This window comes from Brachyistius frenatus, unplaced genomic scaffold (assembly GCF_029030835.1).
Source record: "Brachyistius frenatus isolate BFR_SWC_R1_liver_20210118 unplaced genomic scaffold, ASM2903083v1 Contig_19, whole genome shotgun sequence".
Lineage (NCBI taxonomy): Eukaryota > Metazoa > Chordata > Actinopteri > Embiotocidae > Brachyistius > Brachyistius frenatus.
Window position 1 is genome coordinate 91,230 of NW_027210618.1, and position 23,005 is coordinate 114,234.

Consider the following 23,005-nt stretch of genomic DNA (forward strand, 5'->3'; position numbering starts at 1 on the left):
TATACCTCACCATCTTTTTCTCTCCCATAGTTTTTACTTATTGTCTTTTGTCTCTCCATTCAGTTCCCTCGCTCGAGTAGTTTCTGTTCTTTCTTTTGCAGATGTCTCATCATGGAGCTGCATGTCTCTGCTCTGCGATTGTCGTCTCCACCAACTTCTTTTGTATGTCTGTGCTGTCCTTTTCTTTCTCTGCTCTCCTCTCACCCCAACCGGTCGAGGCAGATGGCCGCCCACCTCTGAGCCTGGTTCTGTCGGAGGTTTCTTCCTGTTAAGAGGGAGTTTTTCCTTCCCTCTGCTGGAGGTTTTTCTCCCTTAAAGAGGAGTTTTTTTTCCCTCCTAGCTTATGTGGGAATTGTTGGGTTTCTCTGTGTAATATTGTAAAGTCTTGCTGTAAGGACTTTGATGTGTTAACATGAAATAACCGGTGTTGTGATTTGGCGCTATATAAATAAAATTGAATTGAATTGAATGAACTCAGGGCTGAACAAACTTTGACACAGTGGAAAAGTTAAGATACAGCCAGGGCTTAAAAGATCTTTTAAAAAATTAAAATAGTTATTTTGAATGTTGGTCTAATGATGGAAATGGTTTGCTTCATCAGTAATAATCAAAGTTAAATTTAAAATGTGTTCTTGCTTGGTTTAAACTGTCTTCAGGTCTGCTGGATGGAGAGACAGCCAGTTTAAATGTAGGACTCTGGCTCCCTCTGGTGGTCATTCTGCTACTGCAACATTGGCGATGCTTTACAGTAACATTGGAACTTTAAACACAGTATTTTAGCACGGGCCTCATCTTTCCCAGAATCCAGAGATTTTCGCAGCCCCTGGTTAATTGTCACAGGTCACATCTGCCATTAAAATGTACACGATATATCCTTCATCAAGTACCTGAAATGTTTTTAAAAGTTACACAAAGAAAGCAGAGCAGTCCCCCCCCCCCCCCAAATACTCATGTCTATCCATACTGTGTGATGAAACTGCTGTTAAATTATGCCTTTAACCAAAATCAGTAGCTAAGTACTTACTTTTTTTTTTTTTTAAAGACTAAAAGCTGTGTGTACACAGCTATGTGTTAATAGATAGTAGAAGTACGAGACTTGGGGACATCATAGATATCCAGTGTGTACTATCACCGTTTGACTTTGGCCCTCCTTATGACCTCTCATCCTCTCTTCCTTCTGCACAGTCCTTGGCCTCAGTAAAAACCTACACACAAAATCAAGTTAATATGAATGGTCTTTTAAGTGAAAACGGCCCACTTTTTATTTTTATTTTTTATTATTCCTCTCTAGCTTGGTCATTGGTGTGGCAGCAAGGCCTTAACAGTCGATCAATGTACTCTGATATTGATCAGCCAATTGGTGAAAAGTTGACCCCATGACGCACTTTGAATGACAGTGCTGTGATTTGCAGAGGGAGGCAGAAATGCACGAAACATGTTAAAAGAAAATACAGAAATGCGTAAGTTTGAGGAAATAAATAGGTAGAAATATAAAGGGAAAATAATACAATATATTTGAAAATGTTTAAATTAAATGGTAAAGTAAATGCATAGGGGAATCAATGCAGAAGCGAATCAAAACAGACACATAAGTAACAGAAATTAAAGAAATGCCTACGTTTATTTTCAATATAATTTGTAGTGCGTTTCATGGCATACTTAATGAGTCAATCATGTATTTATTTTTTATTTTGGCTGTGTTAGTACTGCGCATTAAAAACAAAAGAAGTTATTTTGTCGTTAATTTGTGAGCGCCGACTCTTCTATTGAAAAGAAGCTGTGTGGTTTTGGAAACACATGGAAAGTTTAAATACCAACGTCAGAGTTTCTCCTCCTCGTGCCGCCTCTGACCAATCAGGGAGCAGACGGTGTGCTGTGACCCCGCCCTCCTCCTGCAGTGACGGTGGCACTAGTAAATTTTAATACCGAAAGTGTCCCCCAGCTACGTGCGCCGCTGAAATGGCTGCTGCAGCTACCGGAGAAACACACGCACCGAGTGTGGAGAGCGATGCTCCGCCTGTACGCACGAATGGAGGCAACGGCGAGGAGAAAGAAAAGGGCCTCAACGAACTGGAAGCAGAACAACCAGGCGCTACCGTGAAACCGAAAATGGAAGAGGTGGACGCGGAGGCCGGCGAAGAGAAGCCCGCTGCAGCGGCAGACAAGGCCGCGAGCGAGGTGGTGACAGACGACGGTGCTGCGGCGGTCAGCCCGGAGACGACAGCCGCTCCTGAAGAACCAGAGCAAAGGCCGGGAGACGGTAACAGCGAATCGACCAACGATAGCACGATACAGAAAGCGAAGGAGGAACCGGGAGAGGACAGCCGGTGCTCGGGAATAGACTGCGAGAAAAGCAAAAGTGTTTGTGAAGATGGAGAGAAACCGGGAGGCGGGGAGCTGGGCGACAAGAGGCGGCCGAGTGTGGAGATCTCCTCCTCGGATGGTGAACCACTGAGCCGCATGGACTCGGAGGACAGGTTGGTCGGGGAGATAACCGGTTATCTATTTACCAGCTCGTCAAAGGTTTTTTTTTGGTTTGTTTGTTTGTTAATAGGCCAAACTATCAGAAATGCTCACGTTTAAATCATCAACCTGTCAACCAAAAATGGAGCCATCCCACTGCACTCATTTATTTTCAATGTAACACGTCATATTTACTTACCGACTTTAGTTACAATAAACCTCAAACATGCTTTAAGACACAGAATTACTCTACCCATATACTCACACCTGATATGGTTTTCCCACACAAAAGTTTAAACACTTCTTCAGTTCATCAACATGTTCTCCTTTCCCCTCAATGAAAGATGCTGAAACTCTACAAATATATTTTTAACACTTTGACTGCTGGATGCTACATTTTCAGTATGTATGTTTGTGCAGGGTGTTTTAATTTTCCCCATCACACTTCTCTTAGTTGTATTTCGGGGCACGGATGGCTTACACACCAGCTGTTCTGCAAGAAAATCATTTTGTACTTGTTTGCCATAAACCGTCATGATCTATCATAATGCATTTTGAAGTGAAGTGGAGCGTTTAAAACAGGTGGCAACAATTACATTATGAACAAGTGGCTCCAACGTGCACTTGTTTTTTGATGGATAAAATGTTGACTATACAGCAGATTTATAATAAAGTGCCCGGAGCATCAAATAGTACAATCATGTAATTGATTTGGGGTGAGTGACAGTGGCACGCGTGGAAAATGAGTTGGAGGCTTTCACCCATAGTGACTACGTAATGTGGCAAGTAATATCTGCACCTGTCCGTGGCTTTGTTTTACAACTGAAACTGTAATCATCCTCCCTCTCTTTCTCTGTCTAACCACCCTCTCCTCTCCTCTCTCTCAGTATTAGCAGTACCCTGATGGAGTTAGAGAGCACGGTGTCCAGCGGGCGTTCCACCCCTGCGATGATGAACGGACAGATGAGTGCCAGCTCCTCCGGGACCAAGACGCTGGCTTATCCCTGTTGCTGGGACCTCTGTCCGCAGTGCTTCAACTCTAGTCCTGATCTGGCAGAGCACATCAGGGGAATTCACGTGGACGGGCAAAGAGGAGGGGTCAGTAGACTTAAATGTTTTGGACAAGATTCGTGTTCATCCTCGTTTTTTTCCGACAGGTTGCCTGGCATGCTAGTGGCCCTTCTTGCTCTGGCTTCACATTGACATTGAGTGCAAGGTGCTCAAGACAGTGTTGCTTCAGCCCGATATATAGTTAGTCCTTTTTAGAGCCTTAGGTTTCTTAAACCCTGGAAAACAAAACATCGAACCTCTCAAGATCCCACTACAAGAACATTAAGTGAGAACATTTTTTTTTTTTTGTCCTTAAATTTGATAAACTGATTATTTTTGTTGATCTCTGGATACTGCTTGCCATCCAGTGTGTTGTGCTGCTCACCTTAACGATTTAGTTAAAATAGCTGTTAAACTACTTGAATGCAGCAGTAAACACGTGTGGCTTTATTTTGCAGGCTAAGCAAATTTTTATAACCACAAAGTTGTTTTCTCTAAATTGAAATGTGTTTCTTTCTTGACAAATAAAAGAGATATCAGAAGTCACACTGGCATCTTCCACTTGTGTGCTGCATTCAGTAAAAGTCCCCAGACTACAAAGAATGGAAGTTAGGATGAAGCAAATTAACAAATATAATCTGAAAAATCTGTCTTTGTTTTTCTGTTTAACAGCCTTTACCCAAGCTCTCTTCAAACTTTAGCTTTTCTTTTAGTGTTGTTTTATGACTCTTTTCTCTTTTTCTTACGTTTTACTTTGCCTACTTTATACAGTGGTGGAATGTGACTAAATTAATTTACTCAAGTACTATAATTATGTAAAACGTTTTTGTATCTGTTAGGAATGTTTGAGGCCTTCGTTACTAGTTACTTTCAAGAATAACATTTTTTATATCCTCCTTGTCCAGTGGAAACCATGAATCTCCAAATTTGTTGATTTGGAATTTTAATTTTTCTGATAAACTGATGGATTAGATTTTTATTTGTGGGTTAAGAAAAACCTCCTACATTTTAAGATAGTTTAAGTATTTTAAACCCCATGCTGATTTGCTGAAAAATGCATTGTTTGAGTGTGTTGGCTTTTTAGAGATACGTGCTTCTGACAGAACAGAAACGGTACATGTGTGATTTTAATCTTATGGAATAGGATGCATTACTGCAGGTTAACATGACCAACTATTATATAAACACATTCCTAAATAACTACAGCAGCAAAATGCACATTAATTCAACACGTAATCCAAAAAGATAATATATAATAGTAAAACACTGACAGGGAGCATTCACTGCATATGTGTACTTTTACTTTTGTGACTTTAAGTAAATTTTGCTGGTAATACTTCCATACTTTTGCTGAGGTAGGGTTTTGAATGCAGGACTAGTATTTTCACAGTGTGGTATCAGTAATTTTACGTAAGTGAAGGAGAAGAATACTTCTTCCATAACATACACTTATCATCCTTTTCTCTTTCCGTCATGTGTGTGTTGCTCAGGTGTTTGTGTGTCTGTGGAAGGGTTGTAAGGTGTATAACACACCGTCCACCAGTCAGAGTTGGCTCCAGCGACACATGCTGACCCACAGTGGAGATAAACCCTTCAAGGTAAAAACAAGAGCTTCAATGTGATGTACATATCTTGCTCTTAAGTTCCCAATCTCATCATCTTCCTTCATTCTTAATATGGGTACGCCACAGCAGGAGTGACACGAGGTGCCACTCCAGCCAGTTAAGAACAGGAAACCGAGGATCCAGTGGGAACTGGCTCACCAGACATTGACAATAGAAGATTGGAAAAACGTTGCCCGCTCTAATGAGTCTCGAATTCTGCTGCAACATTAAGATGGTCATAATTTGGTGTAAACAACACGAAAGCATGGATCCATCCTGCCTTGCATCAACATTTCAGGTAGCTTCCGGTGGTGTAATGGTGTGAAGGATGTTCTCTTACCCCACTTTTGCCCCCTTAGTACACATTGAGCATCATTTAAATGCCACTGCCTACTAGAGGAGTACCCATCTTTTCATGGCTACTTTCAGCAGGACAACGTGCCATGTTTGCGAAGTTTATTTCTCAGGCTAGCTTCTTGAACATCAGCTCACTGTATTCAAATGGCCTCCACAGTCACCAGACAGATATCAATCCAGCAGACCTCCTTTCTGAAGGCAAAAGGGGATCAGACTTAGTACAAGCAAGGTGTACCTAATAAAGTGGTAAATGAGTGCATATTTTCAACATATAGATCAAGCTGAATGTGTTTCTTGTTTCCACTTCTCTGCTGCAGTGTGTAGTGGGTGGCTGCAATGCCAGCTTTGCTTCCCAAGGAGGACTGGCTCGCCATGTACCCAGTCACTTCAGCCAGCAGAGCTCCTCTAAAATGTCCAGCCAGGCCAAACTCAAGGAGGAGTCCCCCTCCAAGGCTGGACTCAACAAGAGGAAGAAGCTCAAGAACAAACGCAGGTGCTCCCTACGTACGTACCTCACAGGCACACAAAACTAAATCTGTTTAAAAATGTCTCTCTTTGTCTTTTCCTTCCTTTCTTTGTTGATAAGGATTACAAACTGAACACGTATTTGAGGTGATCCTGTGCTTGTTGTGTTGAAATAAATGTTTTCCAACTTCCAACCTCCCACATCTCTGTGTTGGAGAAGCGAGAGCTAGACGACACACACCTCGACCCACACAAACAGAACCTTCAACTTTTGCCAAAAAGAAAGACAGACTCTCTTTAGAGGGCACCTTTTGTTTTGTTGTGTAGTTGCAGCTTATGCATCTATGCTCAGGCAGATACTGATAGTTACTGTAGCTACTTGGTGGCAGGATTTGCTTCACTTGGCCTGTGTATGCATTACTCAAGTTGCCTGAGTAATACCACTAATCACTCAAGTAAATTTGTTCATACCTCTGCACTAGTGACAGCTGCGATCAGAGGCTTTATGTTCTCCGATTGTCTGTCCGTCCATCCCAATCTTGTGAACGTGATATCTAAGGAACGCCTTGAGGGAATTTCTTCAAATCTCCCACAGACATTCACTTGAACTCAAAAATGAACTGATTTGATTTTGGTGAGCGAAGGTCTGAGGTCAAAGGCTGCTGTAACCTCAACAGTGTTTGTGGCCATAACTCAAGAAGGAATGCACTACTTAGGACAACATACGCAAATGTCTCGCAGAATAAAATGAAGTGATAACATTTTATATCCAAAACGTCAAAGGTCAACTTCCTGTGACATCAAAATGGAGCTCAGGAACAGAATGGGAGATTGAATTGAGGACACTAATCTTTGGTTCCCACCTTAAAGATGTGCTGATTGTATAGATCTTGTGCTGTCTGGTTAAAAATGTGTGTGAAGCATTCATGTTTTAGAATTTGTAGCTTCTTTATGCCTTTAAAGTCTTCGCTTCATATATTATATGAGTCTGAACAAACGGATGCAACAAACATGGCAGTGATTGTAGTTTTTTGTTGTGGTTGTAGAGGAGTAGCATTTTTTTAGTCATGAAATGATTTGGACATAATTGTGATTAGTTACAGAAAGCTGTGAAATTTTCATGTATTGGGGCCACAGTGGGAACCCTAGTATGTTGTTGTTGTTTTGTTTTTTTAAATTTTACTTTACTCTCATCTGAGTGTGTCCCTCTCCCCCTCCAGCGAGGCCCCACGACTTCTTCGATGCCCAAACCATGGATGCTATTCGCCACAGGGCCATCTGTCTCAACCTCGCCACCCACATTGAAAGTGTGGGGAACGGCCACAGTGTTGTCTTTCACAGTACGGTATGTGCTTCGTATGTCTCACAGTATTTGCCTCTGTCTGTTTAAATCTTAAATCCTGAAAAAACACAATGCTAAACCTCTCTGGATGGCTAAATCCCACTAGAGGAATAGTAAAAAAAAAAAATTAAAAAAAAAAATGTTTTCTTCATTTTGGAGAACTCCTCATTTCAGTTTTGTTAATTTCTAGATCCAGCTTTCACCCACCCAGTATGCCGCTATGCATTCATAATAGACCTTATGCAAACACCTTTGGTTAACATGAATATTAAACTACCTTTTAATCAACCTTTGAATGCAGTAGATAACAAAGTTGGCCTTATTTTGAAGGCTAAGCACATTTTTATGGGCAATTTTGTTTTCTCTCATTTAAAATGTGCCATATCGCACCAGGTTCTACAAGAGGAATCAACTGTAACGGTCATATGTTGAGATTTTCTGTTTCTTGAAATTAATGTAATTCTGCATACTTTTATCTTTGACTTTAGTTGAATTCTCCTTCACATAGAAATACATAAATGTGACATTTGTGTACCCCTTGTTATTTTGAAAATGGTTTTATTTTCCTTATAGACAACAGGGGGCGTGAAAGAGTCGTTGTTTGAAAGTCAGCTTCCAATCATTGCAGATTTTTTTCTCCGTGCACTTGAATTGAACCTGTAGAAACGCCTCAGGGCTTGATGTTGTTTTTCTCTGAATCGGGCTTCACAGGAAAGACAATTGGATTGTTTTTGTGTTTTCTGCTCTGTCTGTTCTGATCCCACTGCATGATACATTATTAATGAGCTGTAAAGGGCCTTTGCACCTTATATTTATGATGCATATGAGCACTCACAGGGAAACCTTTTTTTCAGTGAAAGATTCTCCTTTTTTTAAACTAACAATTGCGTCACAACCTGAGCAGATACATTCATTTTATATTAAGGGAGGTAAACCGTGAATAAATTTTGATTGTGAATGGCAGATTTTTTTTTTAAAAATTTTTTTTTTGAATGACTGCAATTGTTAAGCAGTTCCACTAGGAGGCACTCTGTCTCTAGTACTCAGATTGAATGGTGGTATAATTTTCATCAACAACAGGAAAAAAGTAAGGAGTACCATCTGCGTTATCATCTGTGTTCACATGCTGTACATAAAACATGCAAACAATCCCAGTCACTGGTTTCTCATCACAGTCTCCCATTACATGTGTAGAACAGATTCTTCAGTCATTGACAGTGATTCTGTTTACAGTGGATTTTAATTAAAGGGGCAGTAAATCAGCAGGCTGGTGTACTGAGTTATGCCTGCAGGGCTTCAGCCACTTACGTAGAAACCATTGCATTGAAGTCGAGGAGAATCTCTGTCGCCGAACACTGTTGTTGTCTCTGAGAAATTGTCCTTTCTTCTCCATGTGGATTTACTAAGCCAGAAAGCTAGCAGATAAAGGCAGGTGCAGATAATCAAGAACAAAACAAGATACAATGCTAATTTATGAAGTGAGACTAATGCTCTGAAAAGTTGGGATGGATCTTTTTCATCTGTCAATAGCTGGGTTGGAAACGTCAAAGTGGGGTCTCTAAGAGCAAGCTAATTTGACCTCGATTAACAAAGGACAATATGTCTGTTTTGATCATGTTTTGATTTTTGTTACTTGTGAGAGAAACAGGATTTTCTTACTTTGCAAAATATTTAAAACACTCAGAACGAACAAGAGTACAACCTTGCATAAAACCATAAATTCAGTCTAACCAATGACATCATGCCTTCATGTTCACATGTGAATCACAGCACACCGGCGCAAGAGGATAGCCACTGACAGCGAAACAGATACAAAAATCTACACTGATTATAATTTATTTAATTTCTTTGGAGGAGGGGGGATCAGATTGTAATAGTTATTTGTTTCTATAGGCCGTAGGAACAGTTTACATCTCACATCAGCAGTATGTCAGTTAATGTATGAGATGTACAGGTCGTTTATCTCAGTGTCATCACTCATGCCGTTACTGCTGCTTTGCTCTCCCTACTTGGTCTCCTCTCCACCATTAGGTTTTATGCCTGCACACTGTATAAGCGACAACATGGTTGATTTGCCAACTTGGCTGCTATCTGCAAAGCTTCTAGCAGACAAATGTTAAGGCACCAAGCCAGCAACAACAAAATTAGTTTCGTCTAAGCTAGCCTAACTTTATCTTATAAAAAAGTTAATCATTCTGTAACTAGACTTGTTTGTGCCATGTTTGCTTTCTTCAAAACTTCTGCCAGACAACATTAATAAATAATAAAAATTCACAAGATCATCCATCCATCTGTTAGCAATATCCACGTATCCTTCAGGGTAGTGGAGTGTCAGGTGAATTAAACGGATTGATGCTCCTTAAAGAAAAGTTATTAATACATGTTTTAAAAGATGGAAAGGTAGGAAAAGTTGTAAGGGGAGGAGAGTGATTCTAGGTCTTTGTGTCTGTGCCTCATGTCTCAGTGGGGCCTCCTCCCTCCTGTCCTCAAACCAGTTTCCATCATTGCCACAGGAAGTCCCCCGAGTCACAAAAATAGTTTTAGATATTCATGTGCGTAAGAGAAGTTCTTCACATGTGAGGTCATTCACTATCCTAAAAACAGACACTCACCAAAAATGCCAATTGACGCAAGAGGTTATATCTGTAGCTATTTTTGACACCCCTAGTTATTTTTCTAGCTTTTATTTTCCCTATTGACAATATTTGTGAATTCCAGACCAGTTTTACTGTAAACCAACACAGCAGGATAGATGAAATGTTATGCATAAAGAGGGCCAACTATTCAGGAAAGCTGATATTGTCTCAACTGTATTTTCACAGGCAGAAAAGCCTTGAAGTTTGCGGTTGTGTCGGGAGTTGAAGAGTTGAGTATTTAAAGCGGATAACAAAATGAAAACAGTGTGGCAGGTTACTGCAGCAAACATTACCAAGGGGGTGCTGGTCTCCACTAAACGCATTCCTGGTTGAAGTGTTAAAGCATCTGGTGCTGACATGATCTACGGCAAAAGCAGGGACTTGTTTATGATGGCTCACTGTGTACTGCATGTGTGTCTTTCTGGCTCTCGAGAATAACAAGTTCAGATATTCTTAACTGTTGTCTGAATCAGATTTTCTTTGTCTTACAGTTTGTTGCAGGGGAAAGTGGGATAAATCCCATTGAAAATGGAACTCTCACTCTGCTCTTCCATGCATTATTAAGAGTACTTATTAGTGTAATGATCAGCTACTGTGTTACACGGTAAGATGTTTGAAGCATGTAGCCTCATTATTCATTAGGAAGATGGGGCCAGGATGGGGGCTTGTCTTTGAAGCTGGTCCCCCATAGACGAGAGAGGATGCTGCAATACAAGCTAAACCTGACACATTTGTACAAATATATTGCTTGTAAAACCACAAATTGGCTTGAAATAAAAAGAAAAGAGTGTTATTAGGGTTAGATTACATGCCTGTGTACATCTTTCATGGTCACTTTTACTTAAAGGATCTAACTCAATCTATGTTGTTGTTATACTGTCTCTGTGCAGGTGTTAGCCAGGAGGAAAGAGGGGTCTGGCAAAGTGAAGGTTCTCCTCCACTGGACACCTGAAGACATGTGAGTAAAACTTCTGACTCACTATACCATAAATCTTAATACCAATTTAATGCATACCTAATATCAGCTAAAATAGAATTTAATGAAAAAAAAAAAAAAACATGCAATATATCGATAAATCAATCAACCTTTATTTATGTAGCACTTTTCATACAGATGGGTGCAGTTCAAGGGGCTTAACAGATGATTGGCAGGCCAGTAATAAGAAAGTCAATTTGTTTTGTATACACATTGGGGATTTAATTACTTCCTATACCACCTACTACATGCCACGACGTATTCTAAAAGCCTTCAGTTTCTAACAACAAGAAATGATGCAGGCCTCACTGAAACTCCAGTGAGCTTGATTAGGTCGCTCTTCACCGCTGCTCAACTCTGTCCCCTGATGCGACACTCACTAGCATCCAGAATGACCAGAAGAGTAGTTATTTAGTTAGTTATAAAAGCTTTATGTATATTTTTCTACATATATAAATATTATTGATGTACAGAATAAATAGCAGTGGGCCTAATATTTATCCTTGAGGGACACCTTTATCAGCCATCTTGGTTTCCGCACAGTGTGCACTAGAAATCCTTGAAGCTATTGTGGTACCATTATCATTTCAGTTACTTCTGGGTCATCTCTCCAGATGACTTGACTACCTAGAGAAGTTTTCATTATAATTTTAATCCTATTGAGAATCTGGTTGAGATTGATTTGAAATATTGTTCAGTATGCACTCCTAAGTAAAGAGTTTGGATGCATCTAACCCCATTAAAAAGGAAAAGATATTCATTCAACACCACATGCCCTAAGCTCCTCCACATATTTAACCATGTAAAGCTGTAACCTGTAGCACAAACATTTCCTTTTTGAGCAGGGTGCCCCCATGTTTAAGTGAAACTCGGTGTATGTGTATCTGTCTCTGATAGTTTACCATTCTCCTTTCCATCCTGTTGTGCACTCAACATGGTGGCGCTCCCTCACATCGGCACTTGCTGTAAATCTTCCTCGCTTGGCTGATCCAACATTTGTTGTGTAGAGCTATTGGTGTGAGAAATCTAGGTCCCCTATAGTCCGTATCATACCAGCTCCTCTGTCTGAAACTGCAGAGCTCTCCTCAAAGGGAGCTGACTGCCACGACAATCAGCCAGTATCCTCACTCAGTGTTACGATACTCACACTCATGCTTGAAGTGCTGATGGGGGGAAGTGGACACGGCCATTCACAGTTCCGTGTCTGTCGCTCTCTTGGTCTGGCGCTGGTTCTTTACCATCTGCTTGGCCTGACGTGTAAACCTCGGACTGGTTCACTTAAGTGTCTTTTAAATATTGAATCAGCATCCAAATGTATTTCTTTTTTTCTGTGGCTCTACAATACTATACAATATATATATTTTTTTTATTTTTTTTTTTATTTTTTTATCAATTTTCATTTTAAGTGAAGACATCACACTATTTATGATGCAATCTGTGCATGGACTTGCACTACAAAATCATGTTCAGCCCATTGAGCCATGAACCGTTCTGCCCTGTCCTCACCAAATTTGTACCTATTCCCAGCTCAGTGTCTCCAGGTCCAGTCCAGTGGAGGTGAACATTAGAGCCGCGTTAAGCCCCAGCTCGGTGTTTGTCACCGTGCTCTCATAGAGAGACAACTTCACAGGCCGCTGTGATTCTCTGCAGGGCTCCCACCACACTTTCAGCTCTCCCACACTCCCATTAAAGGGTTTGGCTGCACGGCCTCTGAAGATGATCAGAGAGCAGAAAGGGGAAGAATGAAAGAGAGGAGGAAAGAAAGCGGAGGAGTTGGGAACTGAGAACAAGCAGGCTGAAAGGGGAAAGAAGTGAATTAAGAGAGAGGAGGGGGAAAAGAGAACATGGTCAGAGAAGACGATGAAATGGGTTTGGTGAAAAGAGGAGCAACGATGGCACTGGGCAAAGAAACCTGGATGATGCATTACAAAGCAACTTGCTGCGAACAGATTCCTGTGAACATACTGTAGCAAAGCCTTTGTTCTCTCGGGTTTCTACCGCTTCATCTGCCGATGCTTCCTCCTCCTCTTTCCTTTTCCTATCTCTGATCCACGTCCACAATCTTCTCCTCGCCTTGCATGTGGCAGTTTAATCTTCTTCAGAGACAAATAATGGGAGTGGGGATACGGAAGAGAAAGATGAAGTTAGGTGATCAGGAAATACTTTTCAGATTAAATCCAAAGAGAGACAAAGATGGAGATTGATGCTGAGACTCAAAGACAGATAAAAGCAGAACGGATGAGGCAGAGAAATGGGGGAGACACAGACTGGAGGAAAGTGAGAAATACAAGTGAGAACAAAATGGCTGTGGGAAAGAAAAATGTGAGGAAGAGGCAGAATGAAACCAAAGAAAATGAATGACAGGAATGGAATTAAAAAGAAAGAAGAATGAGGTGCCTTTTAGTCTGGTCCTTGCTGGAGAAATCAGCAACGCTACTGAGTCACATATTTGCCCTGCGGCAGATGAGTGCTCTGGTCATTAATCCGCATAATCAATCCATAAAGGGGAGGGAAAGGGAAGGAAGTACTCAGTGATGTCTTAACTGCAAGGGTGGCTTGATTATCTCCCAGCAGATAAAAGTAGACCAGGGGATTAAATACAGTAGGTTTGTATGAGCTCTATGCACTCTTATATCTTTTCTGTTATGTGTGTAATTCACTGTTTGCTAAGTCCCACCTCCCTTCAGCTGTTGTTGCTGTCTGTCAAGCTTTCATGTTCTCAGGGCGCGTATTTATATTTTACAGTGATAACGGGGGTATAAATTATTTATCACAGAAAATCATTAGCTTGTTAAACAGTTGATCATTTATTTCACACAGAGGTAGAAAAAAGCAGCTTCTCATCTCAGTCAGCAAACCATCATTTTTTTGTTTGCACCTCTAATAGAAACATGCAACCAAAAGTCCTACACAGGAAAACAATACATAAAAATAAACAAATAATGAAAACGATTAAAACGCCAGGATTAAAAGTTAAAGCAGATTTTATGAGCTGAAGTTAGCTAGCTCATTGAGTAAACATTAGTGTTATGATTTGTTTGGAAACTTTCTCTTGTGTATTGTTTCCAGCTGACTGCTGCTTTAAAACAAAACAATTTTGTGAATTATGTCTTAAAAGCACTTGATGTCTGCATACATGATGTCACACTGAGACTGAGACTAAAGCTACATGTTGCAGGCAAAAAGTCAACATCCTCACCTGCTGATGATCCACTTAAAAGACATGGAAATAAAGAGACTACAACATCTTTGTTTTTGTATCGCAGTGTAGCGTTAGTGAGGAAAATATGTGACTGTTCTCTTGTTATAACCGTTTCCCTACTCATGTTACATATTTGTCCATGTCTTCAAGCATGTTTTCCCTTTCAACATTAAAATAGAAAATACTTCTAGAGACGTTTTAACACTATTTTGAGTTGTGGAGCTGGAAACTTCCACAAATCCACATCCCAGTGTTGGACTGAGCTGCTGACCTGAAACCTGACACGTTACAGATCAGGCATGGTCGGTAGTTGAGGGTCAGTTGTGTCAATAGTCACCATTTAGTCCCTGACTCAGTTTAATGTCCGAACTGACCGGTGATACGGTGGTCATTTAGTCAGCCATCAAGTGTCGTGACTCTCAACACTGAAGCCGACATCTCGTGCTAAACTCTGCGTGTGTTTCTCAGAGTCACTGATTAGCGTTGTGAATGTGGGAAATCGTGTTTATTAATGCCGGAGCAAAGCATTCACATCCTGACGGACACTTATTAACTCCATTTGGATTAATGAGTAACTGATTAACATGAACCATTCTGAACACGAACCACCGGCGGTTCACTGAGGAGAGGGAGAGGAAGGGAGGGAGAGGAAAGGGAGGGGGAGAGAGAGAGGGAGAGCGTCTTTGATGGATGGGTGAATGGATTCCCCTGCATGCTGTTGATTGCTTTAGAATAACAAACACTACAGTGAACGCCTCAAGCTACTGGATCCATCACGGCACATCATTTTGGACAAACTACACAGCACTTATCTTGCACAACATGGGTTTCATTTCTTTTCTTTAGTGTGTAATTATTTTAATTTTGTTCAATGCTTTGTTTATATTTAGTCGGCTAGCAAAGTTCAATGGGATCACAAGCTCGTGGAGCTCTCACAGATGGGACTTTTCCACACTTAAGATATACAGCATAGTACAGTTTCTGAAATCATACCAGAATATGCGTTCTGCTTAGCTAAAAAAAAGTCCAATTAATATACACCAGAAAAATGTTATATGTTTAAAAAAAAAAACAGTTTTTGAACTAAATACTGGAAAAGAGGAATGACTTCTGAAACATGTGTATACAGCCTAAACATTTGCTGTTAAAAACTAATATTGAAGCTGAATAAAACATACATAAATAGGGTCTGTAACTGGGTACATAAGTAGGGTCCTGCCTGCTGAAGGATAAAAACAAAGTGTCAAAATGTACTGAATCTATTTAATCTTTAATTTTTTTTAAATTATTTGTATTCAATGTTTAAACCTCCCCACATTTACAAATTAAGGATCTCTTAGTTCATTAATCTTCTACAAGAGACATCCATTGAAGGTATGTGTCTTTGATCACGGAGGAACAGTGGCTGAATGCATGTAGTCAGGGTGAGTCAGTTGTACGCCTACATATGGCCAATTTCAGTCTGCTTAATTGAATTCCTGCTGTGATACTGCAAAAGCAGGCAGCTGCATCGCAAACACTTACACATCAGACCTATAGCAAAGAGAATAAAAGCAACAGAACTGCATGAAAAAACACTTTGCTGCAGTTTAGAAATGTGTTTTAAAAGCTGCTTGATCTAATACTAACTAATAACAAGCTTCCTCGGATTCACTCAGAGACGGGCCTGAGTCTTGTAAACATAGACGTCAATCATACGCATAAAATATCTAGCTCTGTCTTTGATTCACCTAACTTGTTTAGTTTTTTTTTGCTAGCAGACATGACATTTTATGAGAGGATTGTAGTTGAAGGAATCATTTCACACAATGGCACTAAACCCGAAACAGCTGCAGGCAGATATTAGGTAAGAACAAAGCAGTCAGAGGAGCCGTGAACTCTGAGAAGTTGTAGGAATGCACAGAGAGCCACTGGTAACAATTGAATGAGTCCTTTTTTATGTGAACACATGTTTCTTAACTATAAATATTCCCCCATAACAATTAGCATGTTAATTAACTTTCAATATTAATCAATGAACAGTGAGCCGTTGTCAGTGTCTCTGTCAGCTGCAGTGAGTTTTACAGTCCATGAACCAGCTTTCGGAGCCAGCTGTCGTTTGCTTTGCAGAACAATGCGGTTCATCAGGACGTTGAACTGCTGCAGTCTTTCCTGCTGAGTTCCATATGAAGGCCATTTCATATTTTAGCAATTTAACACACATTTTGCTGCCTTATGATGAACTTATTGCTCCTGTCAGGCCTGGAGCCAGCCATCCATTCAGGGTTGAAGACTAGGCTTCGATCTGGCAGGCAACTCCCACTCGCTCTCTCCACAGAGGTCTCACTCACAATATACATTTCTGGCTCATAAAGAAGCGAGCCAAATAACAGTCTCCTCTGGAAAATAAAACAAATCCATTTGTCTTTATTTGGCTTGTGTGACTGAATGGGGTCTTTGGGTGGAGATATCTTTTAGGTCTTGAAAATGTGTACGTGTGTCTGCTTGTGTGTGGGTGAGTGATATGAACACTTGGGTGTATGTTTGTCTGTGCCCCCCCTTCCCCCCATCCCGGCCCCATCCCACCCCACCAGTGCTGCTCTCCCGTGTATTTCCCATACAACATAATGTAATAACTCATCGGTACCACGGCACACTCGGGACATGTTTATGGTGACTGTGGAGAGGGATGTACATGTGCGAGTGCACGCACACAAACACACACATGTGTTTACTGCGTATTTAACACTATGCAGGTCCTGCTCTGTCATTTGAGGTTGGCTTTGGAGAAGGACACTAACTCAAGACTAACCCAAACTTTAAAGCTGCTTTGAAGGGGACTGTTTCTTGTCTTGTCCCTGCCTCCTCTCAACTTCCTCTTTCTTCTTTCCCCACCATTAAAGGGGATAGAGACACTTTTGGTAGCACGACAGAATCAAAAGAGAGAACGAGTTCCTTTTACACCTACTTTGCTTTTAACAAAATTAGAATTGTTTCTTTATCCTATTTCTGCGCTTCCATAAATTAAAAATCAGCTGAAAGATTACCAAATATCAGTGGCATCATATGCCCTGTACCTAATTCTGATTACTTCAACATGTGCATGGATAAGTTTCCTAATTTTGTTTTGTTTAATTGTAATCAATTTGTGATGTACAGAAGTTTGTATTTCTTTTATCAAAACATTGGTATGTATTCTAATTTTGTAACTGCACATACTTGTTTTTGTTTTGTTTATTCTTCATTTGTAAATGAATTAAGGCGTACTGTAAGTGTCAAATTCGTTTGAAATTTTTTATATCAGTTGTCAGTGTTATTTTTGCTGTGTGTGTGTATTCATTGAAGGGCACAGACACACATAACTCTAGCACCAAAATAACATGTCTTGTTTGATTACAAGTACACTGCTGAGGCTTTCTGAACAATATGGTATTTGTTAAATTGCCTTCTGTAGCTAGCACCAACTTCAGGCTTTTGAACATGCCATAAATGGATCTGCAACCACTAAAGCCAGTTGTTTTACATGAACGTCACTCCCCTGCCTCTTCACTTTTCTTTTCCCCTTCCCTCCGTCTCTTCCTGTCCTTCATTAGTCAGTTTTACATCACTTTTGTTCTCCACCTCCACCTTCAGCTGTGCTACGAGGCGCTACCTGCGCACCAACTCACTGAATGGGCTGACTAGGCATGTGAATGAGTGATTTGGCAAGGCGACTGCTGCCTGCAGAGTGTGTGTGTGTGTGTGTGTGTGTGTGTGTGTGTGTGTGTGTGTGTGTGTGTGTGTGTGTGTGTGTGTGTGTGTGTGTGTGTGTGTGTGAGAGAGAGAGAGAGAGCGACAGAGTGAGAGAGAGTGTGTGTGAGAGCGAGTGTGAGAGAGAGAGAGTCTCTGGGGGCTCCTGTGATGACGCACATAGTGACGGGGGAATGCTGGGGGTGGAGATGGGGAAGTGGGGGCTGGAGGAAGGAGGGGGGAGGCGCAGTCGACTCGCTAAGCTCTTTGTTTCTTTCTTCTGCATCGCCAGTGCTCGCACACTCCCATCTTTCAGGGGATCACGCTGCTGTGGGTACAGTAAGGTGCCAGAGCAGTACAGTACATCATGTGCTCGTGTCCCTGTCTCTCTGAAGACATCACCTCCCTGTCCTCGAGTTTCATGGGGTGAAAAAGTCAGCCCGTCATTTTTATTTGACAAAAAACACAGCCAGTTGCATGCCACACACACACACACACACACACACACACACACACACACACACACACACACACACACACACACACACACACACACACACACACACACACACACACACACACACACACACACACAATATGATCATTCACAAGAGAGGACGTTGTACTTTGTCCTCTATTTGTGTGTGCTGGTCTGCTCGTGTGTGTCTGTTCCAGTGTTTTGGTCAAGGCCACATAACTTATGGGAATGTACTCAGTGTTCAGAGGAAGGTGTTAACATGTACTCTCGCCTCTTTCAAGCCTACTCCCACTCCGTCCCCTGTTTCCGCTCTGTCTTTTTTGTCAAATCTTGTAGCTTGACCACATGTCCTCTCTGCTTGTGTATTGTCTTGCAGACTGCCTGATGTGTGGGTGAATGAAACCGAGCGATCTCAGCTGAAGACTAAAGTGGTGCACTTATCCCAGTTACCACAGGACACAGCCATGCTATTAGACCCAAACATCTATCGGTGAGTGTGTGATGATGCCTCTTTGTGCCCATGCACATATAGACACATCAGCACACAGTGCTGCAGATGTGTCTGCCTCAGTAGATCATATTTGCACATATTCCCCATGTGTAAATATGATCTACTGTAATTATCAGTTGTATGTATTGTGTGAAGCATTAAACTGACATGAGAAAATGTTTCGGCTTTTGTCTCTGCTCGACACACCTGTGTGTGAGATCATGTTGCAAGTAGTTCTGTCAGGTTTGTGTTTTTGAGTGTGCACACAAACTTTCATCCAGCAGGTGGCAGCTTTTCAGGAGTTACATCCCAAAAGCTGAGTGTAGAGAAAACTCATTTTCAATGAGAGTCCCTGTTATTGAAGTATTAAAAAGGGTTCAGTCACTTTAAATTTAATTTGGCTAAGTGATGCAGTCATAATCACATTCATTTTCATTCTAAAACGGAATTGACCGTTTTTTAACACAGGGAAATATATTTCTTGCTGCAGTGCAAATGTAACTCCACAGCCTATACTTTCTCTGTCTTCAAGTGCACCACATACCACTAAACATTAGCTCTCATATCATTTGAATCCTGTGCAGCTATGCAAGACTTGGTGCACTCATCACTGAGATGAGAAAATAAGGTTAACTTTATGGTACACCATAAAAGGTTGAAAATGAATCCTGAAAGAGGAACAACGTGCCTAAAATAACAGAGTGGTCATCTTACTGGAGATATATGGCACACAAGTCTGCTAATCAGCACACAGGCTGACTGATTTTAATTAGACCTGAAGGCTCAGTAACTGCAGGGACTGCTGCTGGACTCTGGTTTCATAGTTGAATATAACCGTCAGCAGCCAGCCAATTTATGTCAAGGTTGTCCTGGTGCATGAAATCCCCAAACAAATGTGGTGGTTTGTTTGGACCACTGTACATGCAGACGAGATGGACAGAGAGAGACTGACTGTCACTTTATAATTATATTATTTCAACAGTGTTTTCATCTTAGTCATATTAGACTGAAATCAGCTTATATCAAAAATAGCCTTGAACAGTGGTCTCAAACTTGTTCTGTCTTTTCAGAGCACTTCCTCAAAAGCGTCTGAAGCGCAGGTAAGCTGCACCCAGTGAACATTTCGGTATTTATTATCTAGAGCTAAAAATAAATTGACATACACTCAGAAATATTTAGAAATTCATTTTATAAATTGTGTTTGTGGCTAATACCACAATTAGAATTGTGTTAATCAATTACAAGAAGTGCACAACTAATTTGTGAAGGATTGAAAGTAGCTACTGAATGAGAATTTATTATAGAGAAGTTATTACACTGTATCACAACCCAACATACACAATACAAGTGTATGCAAGTTTCTTGCGCACAAAAAAAGTGGAGAGCCGTATGCCTTTGTTTTATTTCTTTTTTTTCTTCTTGCAAATTGATTTTTAAATGACAATGTTGAATGTATTTTTAATAAAGACAGTATTGGCATGGTTTGTAGCAGCAGTGGTATAGTTACAGATGCACAGAAAGTCGAAGCAGATGCATAAAAGATAGACGTGTGAAGCGTTAACATGGCTACATCAGTATCTTTTATCAACATCCGTGCACAGGCAGCGTTTGAAGTTCACAGCGGTGTTGGTACGAGCATGCAGACAACACAGAAACTGCTGACTTATTCTTGCTTGTTAACTCGGCTGTCTATATTGCAGTAGGACACAAATTTAAGATTTCCATACACTCGTAACGTAGATCAAATGATGCTGATGCACCGGCGATATGGTAATGTGGCATCTGCAGAATTACCTGTGACTCCGGTGGTGAAACGTCATTGCAGAAGGTTGCGTATCGCCCACAGTTTCACGGTCCTTACGTACCATGAACTGAAAATGCAGGCTACTTTGAGGCTTTAACTCAAACATGAGGTCAAAGTTGGACGTTGTTTATTCTTCCAATAATTTACATCTGCAGTTCAGTGCAGCGAGCGCTACTGTAAAAAGTGCAGTGTGTCTGTAGAGTCAGCTCAGTGTGTGAACATCCAGGATAAAGAACATTTTTCATACTGTGATCTCTCTCATGACAAACTGAGAACAACTCATTCTCTCTGTGTCTTTCTCTCCTGTCTTTGTGCTCAGCCTGTAGGGACTCATCTGTGGACTTGATACTTTATGGGAAATCCTTGGTCATAGGAGGTTTATCTATATGGGATGGGACGCTCTTCATCTGTCTCCGCCAAACGGGGGGAGTGAAGTGGCGATAAAAGGAAGTAAAATTGGCTATGCTGCAGTTCTCCTTTTTTCCCTCCTCGAGTTTGTGTCTCTAAAACGACTCGTGGCCAAGTGTGGTGTAAAGTGGGACTGAATATTTTTCAAAAGTTTGTGTTCATCAAAAACTTAAATGAATGTTGTTTTTTTTAACAAGCACCAAACTTAAAATATTCTTTAATACCCAATACTGTAAAAACTGTTTTGTGTAAGCTTGTCAGATAATACAGCATTTTTTTTTATAACTGTTTTGTGTAAAATATTTATCCAGATTTGTAACTTATTTTTATACCATGGAAATGCTGGTGTACTGTGGATTTTTGTGAAAGCTTTGAATAGAACCATATTTACTGTGATAATATATATAACTGTCACTTGTAGGGATATTTTGGACATTTCTAGTTGTAATTACGTCATACGTGACATAAATCTTAACAGATTATCCTATTTATACTTACTGAATGCAGTCCCATTAACTGTGTGTATGAGGTTGTGCCAGTCACGTCAGACTTGTATTCAAAGCGATTCAAACTGTTGCAGGAGCAATAACTCAGTAGTTAAAGACACTACCATGTAGCTCTTAATCTTCACCAGTCTGTAGAAAGTACACCATAAAAATGACTCATTTCAGCAACACCTACTTTCCCCCCTTCCCCACCTACTCTCCCCCCCTCCCAACATGAACTGTGTACGTACATCATACTTGATATGATACATTTACGTTACTGCTATTTAAGCACTCATAATTGTTGTAAATAAGTTGTGTTTTCTACTCAATGTTGTCCCTTTTTGGAAATGAAATATTGTGTTTGTAATAAAATTGGGGAAATGACAGACGTTGACAGACGTCAACTTGCCCGTACAGATGAGGACGGAAGGTGTTTGAATGGCAGAAAGGAGCAATGCATCCATTGTGGTACAATCGTCGAATGAAATATTAGTTCCTTGTGTGTGCTTTGGAGGTGATTGGATGGCTTCTTTGGCGTCCATTAGCAGAACAGCTTTGGGAGCATGCTGTGGAGGAGCTAATGACTGGGCCAGCAGGGCAGAGCCCCTGCCAGCCTCAGCTGTTGGTGAGCATGCCTGCAGAGAAAACCGAGTTCAGGAAGAGGTCTGCTACAGTACGGCGGTCCCACTCTCAAACATCTCGTGCTTTTGTGTGCTCACACACGCACAAAATTCACTAATGAGGCTTTTGGTTGTTGTTTCACTGTTTAGATGAGTTAAACACTGAACGTTTGTTTGCACCCCGCTGTCGTCTTCTACTTTGTTTAAAGGTGGATTTCGCTGCTGGAAGATGGTCTTGTCGTAAAACTGGGCTGTAGGTGCAGTAAAAAAAAAAAAAAAAAACCCACACAAATATGTTTTAAATTGGTGCTACATTATCTGAGAAAACAAGAACTGTGGTATTCACTTTTACTCACAAGGTAGAAAACGTATAACAACCAGAATGCACTTGGCTTGTTCCATTCCGAGGTCACTTGCCCCACTAAACATCTAACCGAGCAGCAACACAACCAGTTGACCCCGTTCCAGATCTGCTATCTTCACCAGCTAGCGATGCTCAGCTCTCAGCTTGAGCGGCCACTTCCTCCTTCATTAGCTGTAATTCCTACAAATTGTATTTTGGCTCATGTAATTGGATGTCTGAATGTCTTTTTCTTCCGTATCTACAGGAACATTGCCTTCTAACATGGTCTTCCAGTGGTTGTTAGTATAGTGAGTCGAAAACATGGCGGATGGCTATTTTGATTTTGAAGAGCTCGGGAGCCATTCCTCTGTCCTTCTAGGCGGGCATACAAAGAAGGAAGAAGTACAGTCATTACTTCAAACAACGACTGTTGATCCAGAAAAAAAAAATGACGATCTGTCGGACTTTTCCTGGCAAAGGAGCACGTAGCTCTGTGCAGGCAACACTCGGAAGTTAAACATGAGGATGAGTTTCCCTTTTAATTCCAAGAAATTCAGGCAACACAACGTGG

At 40.9% G+C, this 23,005-nt stretch overlaps 1 protein-coding gene across 2 annotated transcripts; it reads left to right on the top strand.

Moving 5' to 3' along the window:
* Nucleotides 1–1,894: 1,894 nt before the first annotated feature.
* On the top strand, nt 1,895–21,857 carry LOC138618988 (zinc finger protein aebp2-like). 2 transcript variants are annotated; one of them, XM_069695132.1, is made up of 9 exons: nt 1,897–2,477; nt 3,351–3,561; nt 5,004–5,111; nt 5,792–5,978; nt 7,160–7,284; nt 10,808–10,875; nt 18,658–18,771; nt 19,842–19,871; nt 20,895–21,857. In XM_069695132.1, the coding sequence occupies exons 1-9, from the start codon at nt 1,960–1,962 to the stop codon at nt 20,899–20,901; spliced, it is 1,368 nt and encodes a 455-aa protein (XP_069551233.1). In that variant the 5' UTR covers nt 1,897–1,959; the 3' UTR covers nt 20,902–21,857. The 2 variants fall into 2 exon arrangements, with proteins under 2 accessions (XP_069551234.1, XP_069551233.1); XM_069695133.1 differs by lacking the exons at nt 18,658–18,771; nt 19,842–19,871; nt 20,895–21,857 and having other exon boundaries at nt 1,895–2,477; nt 5,792–5,967.
* Nucleotides 21,858–23,005: the final 1,148 nt, after the last annotated feature.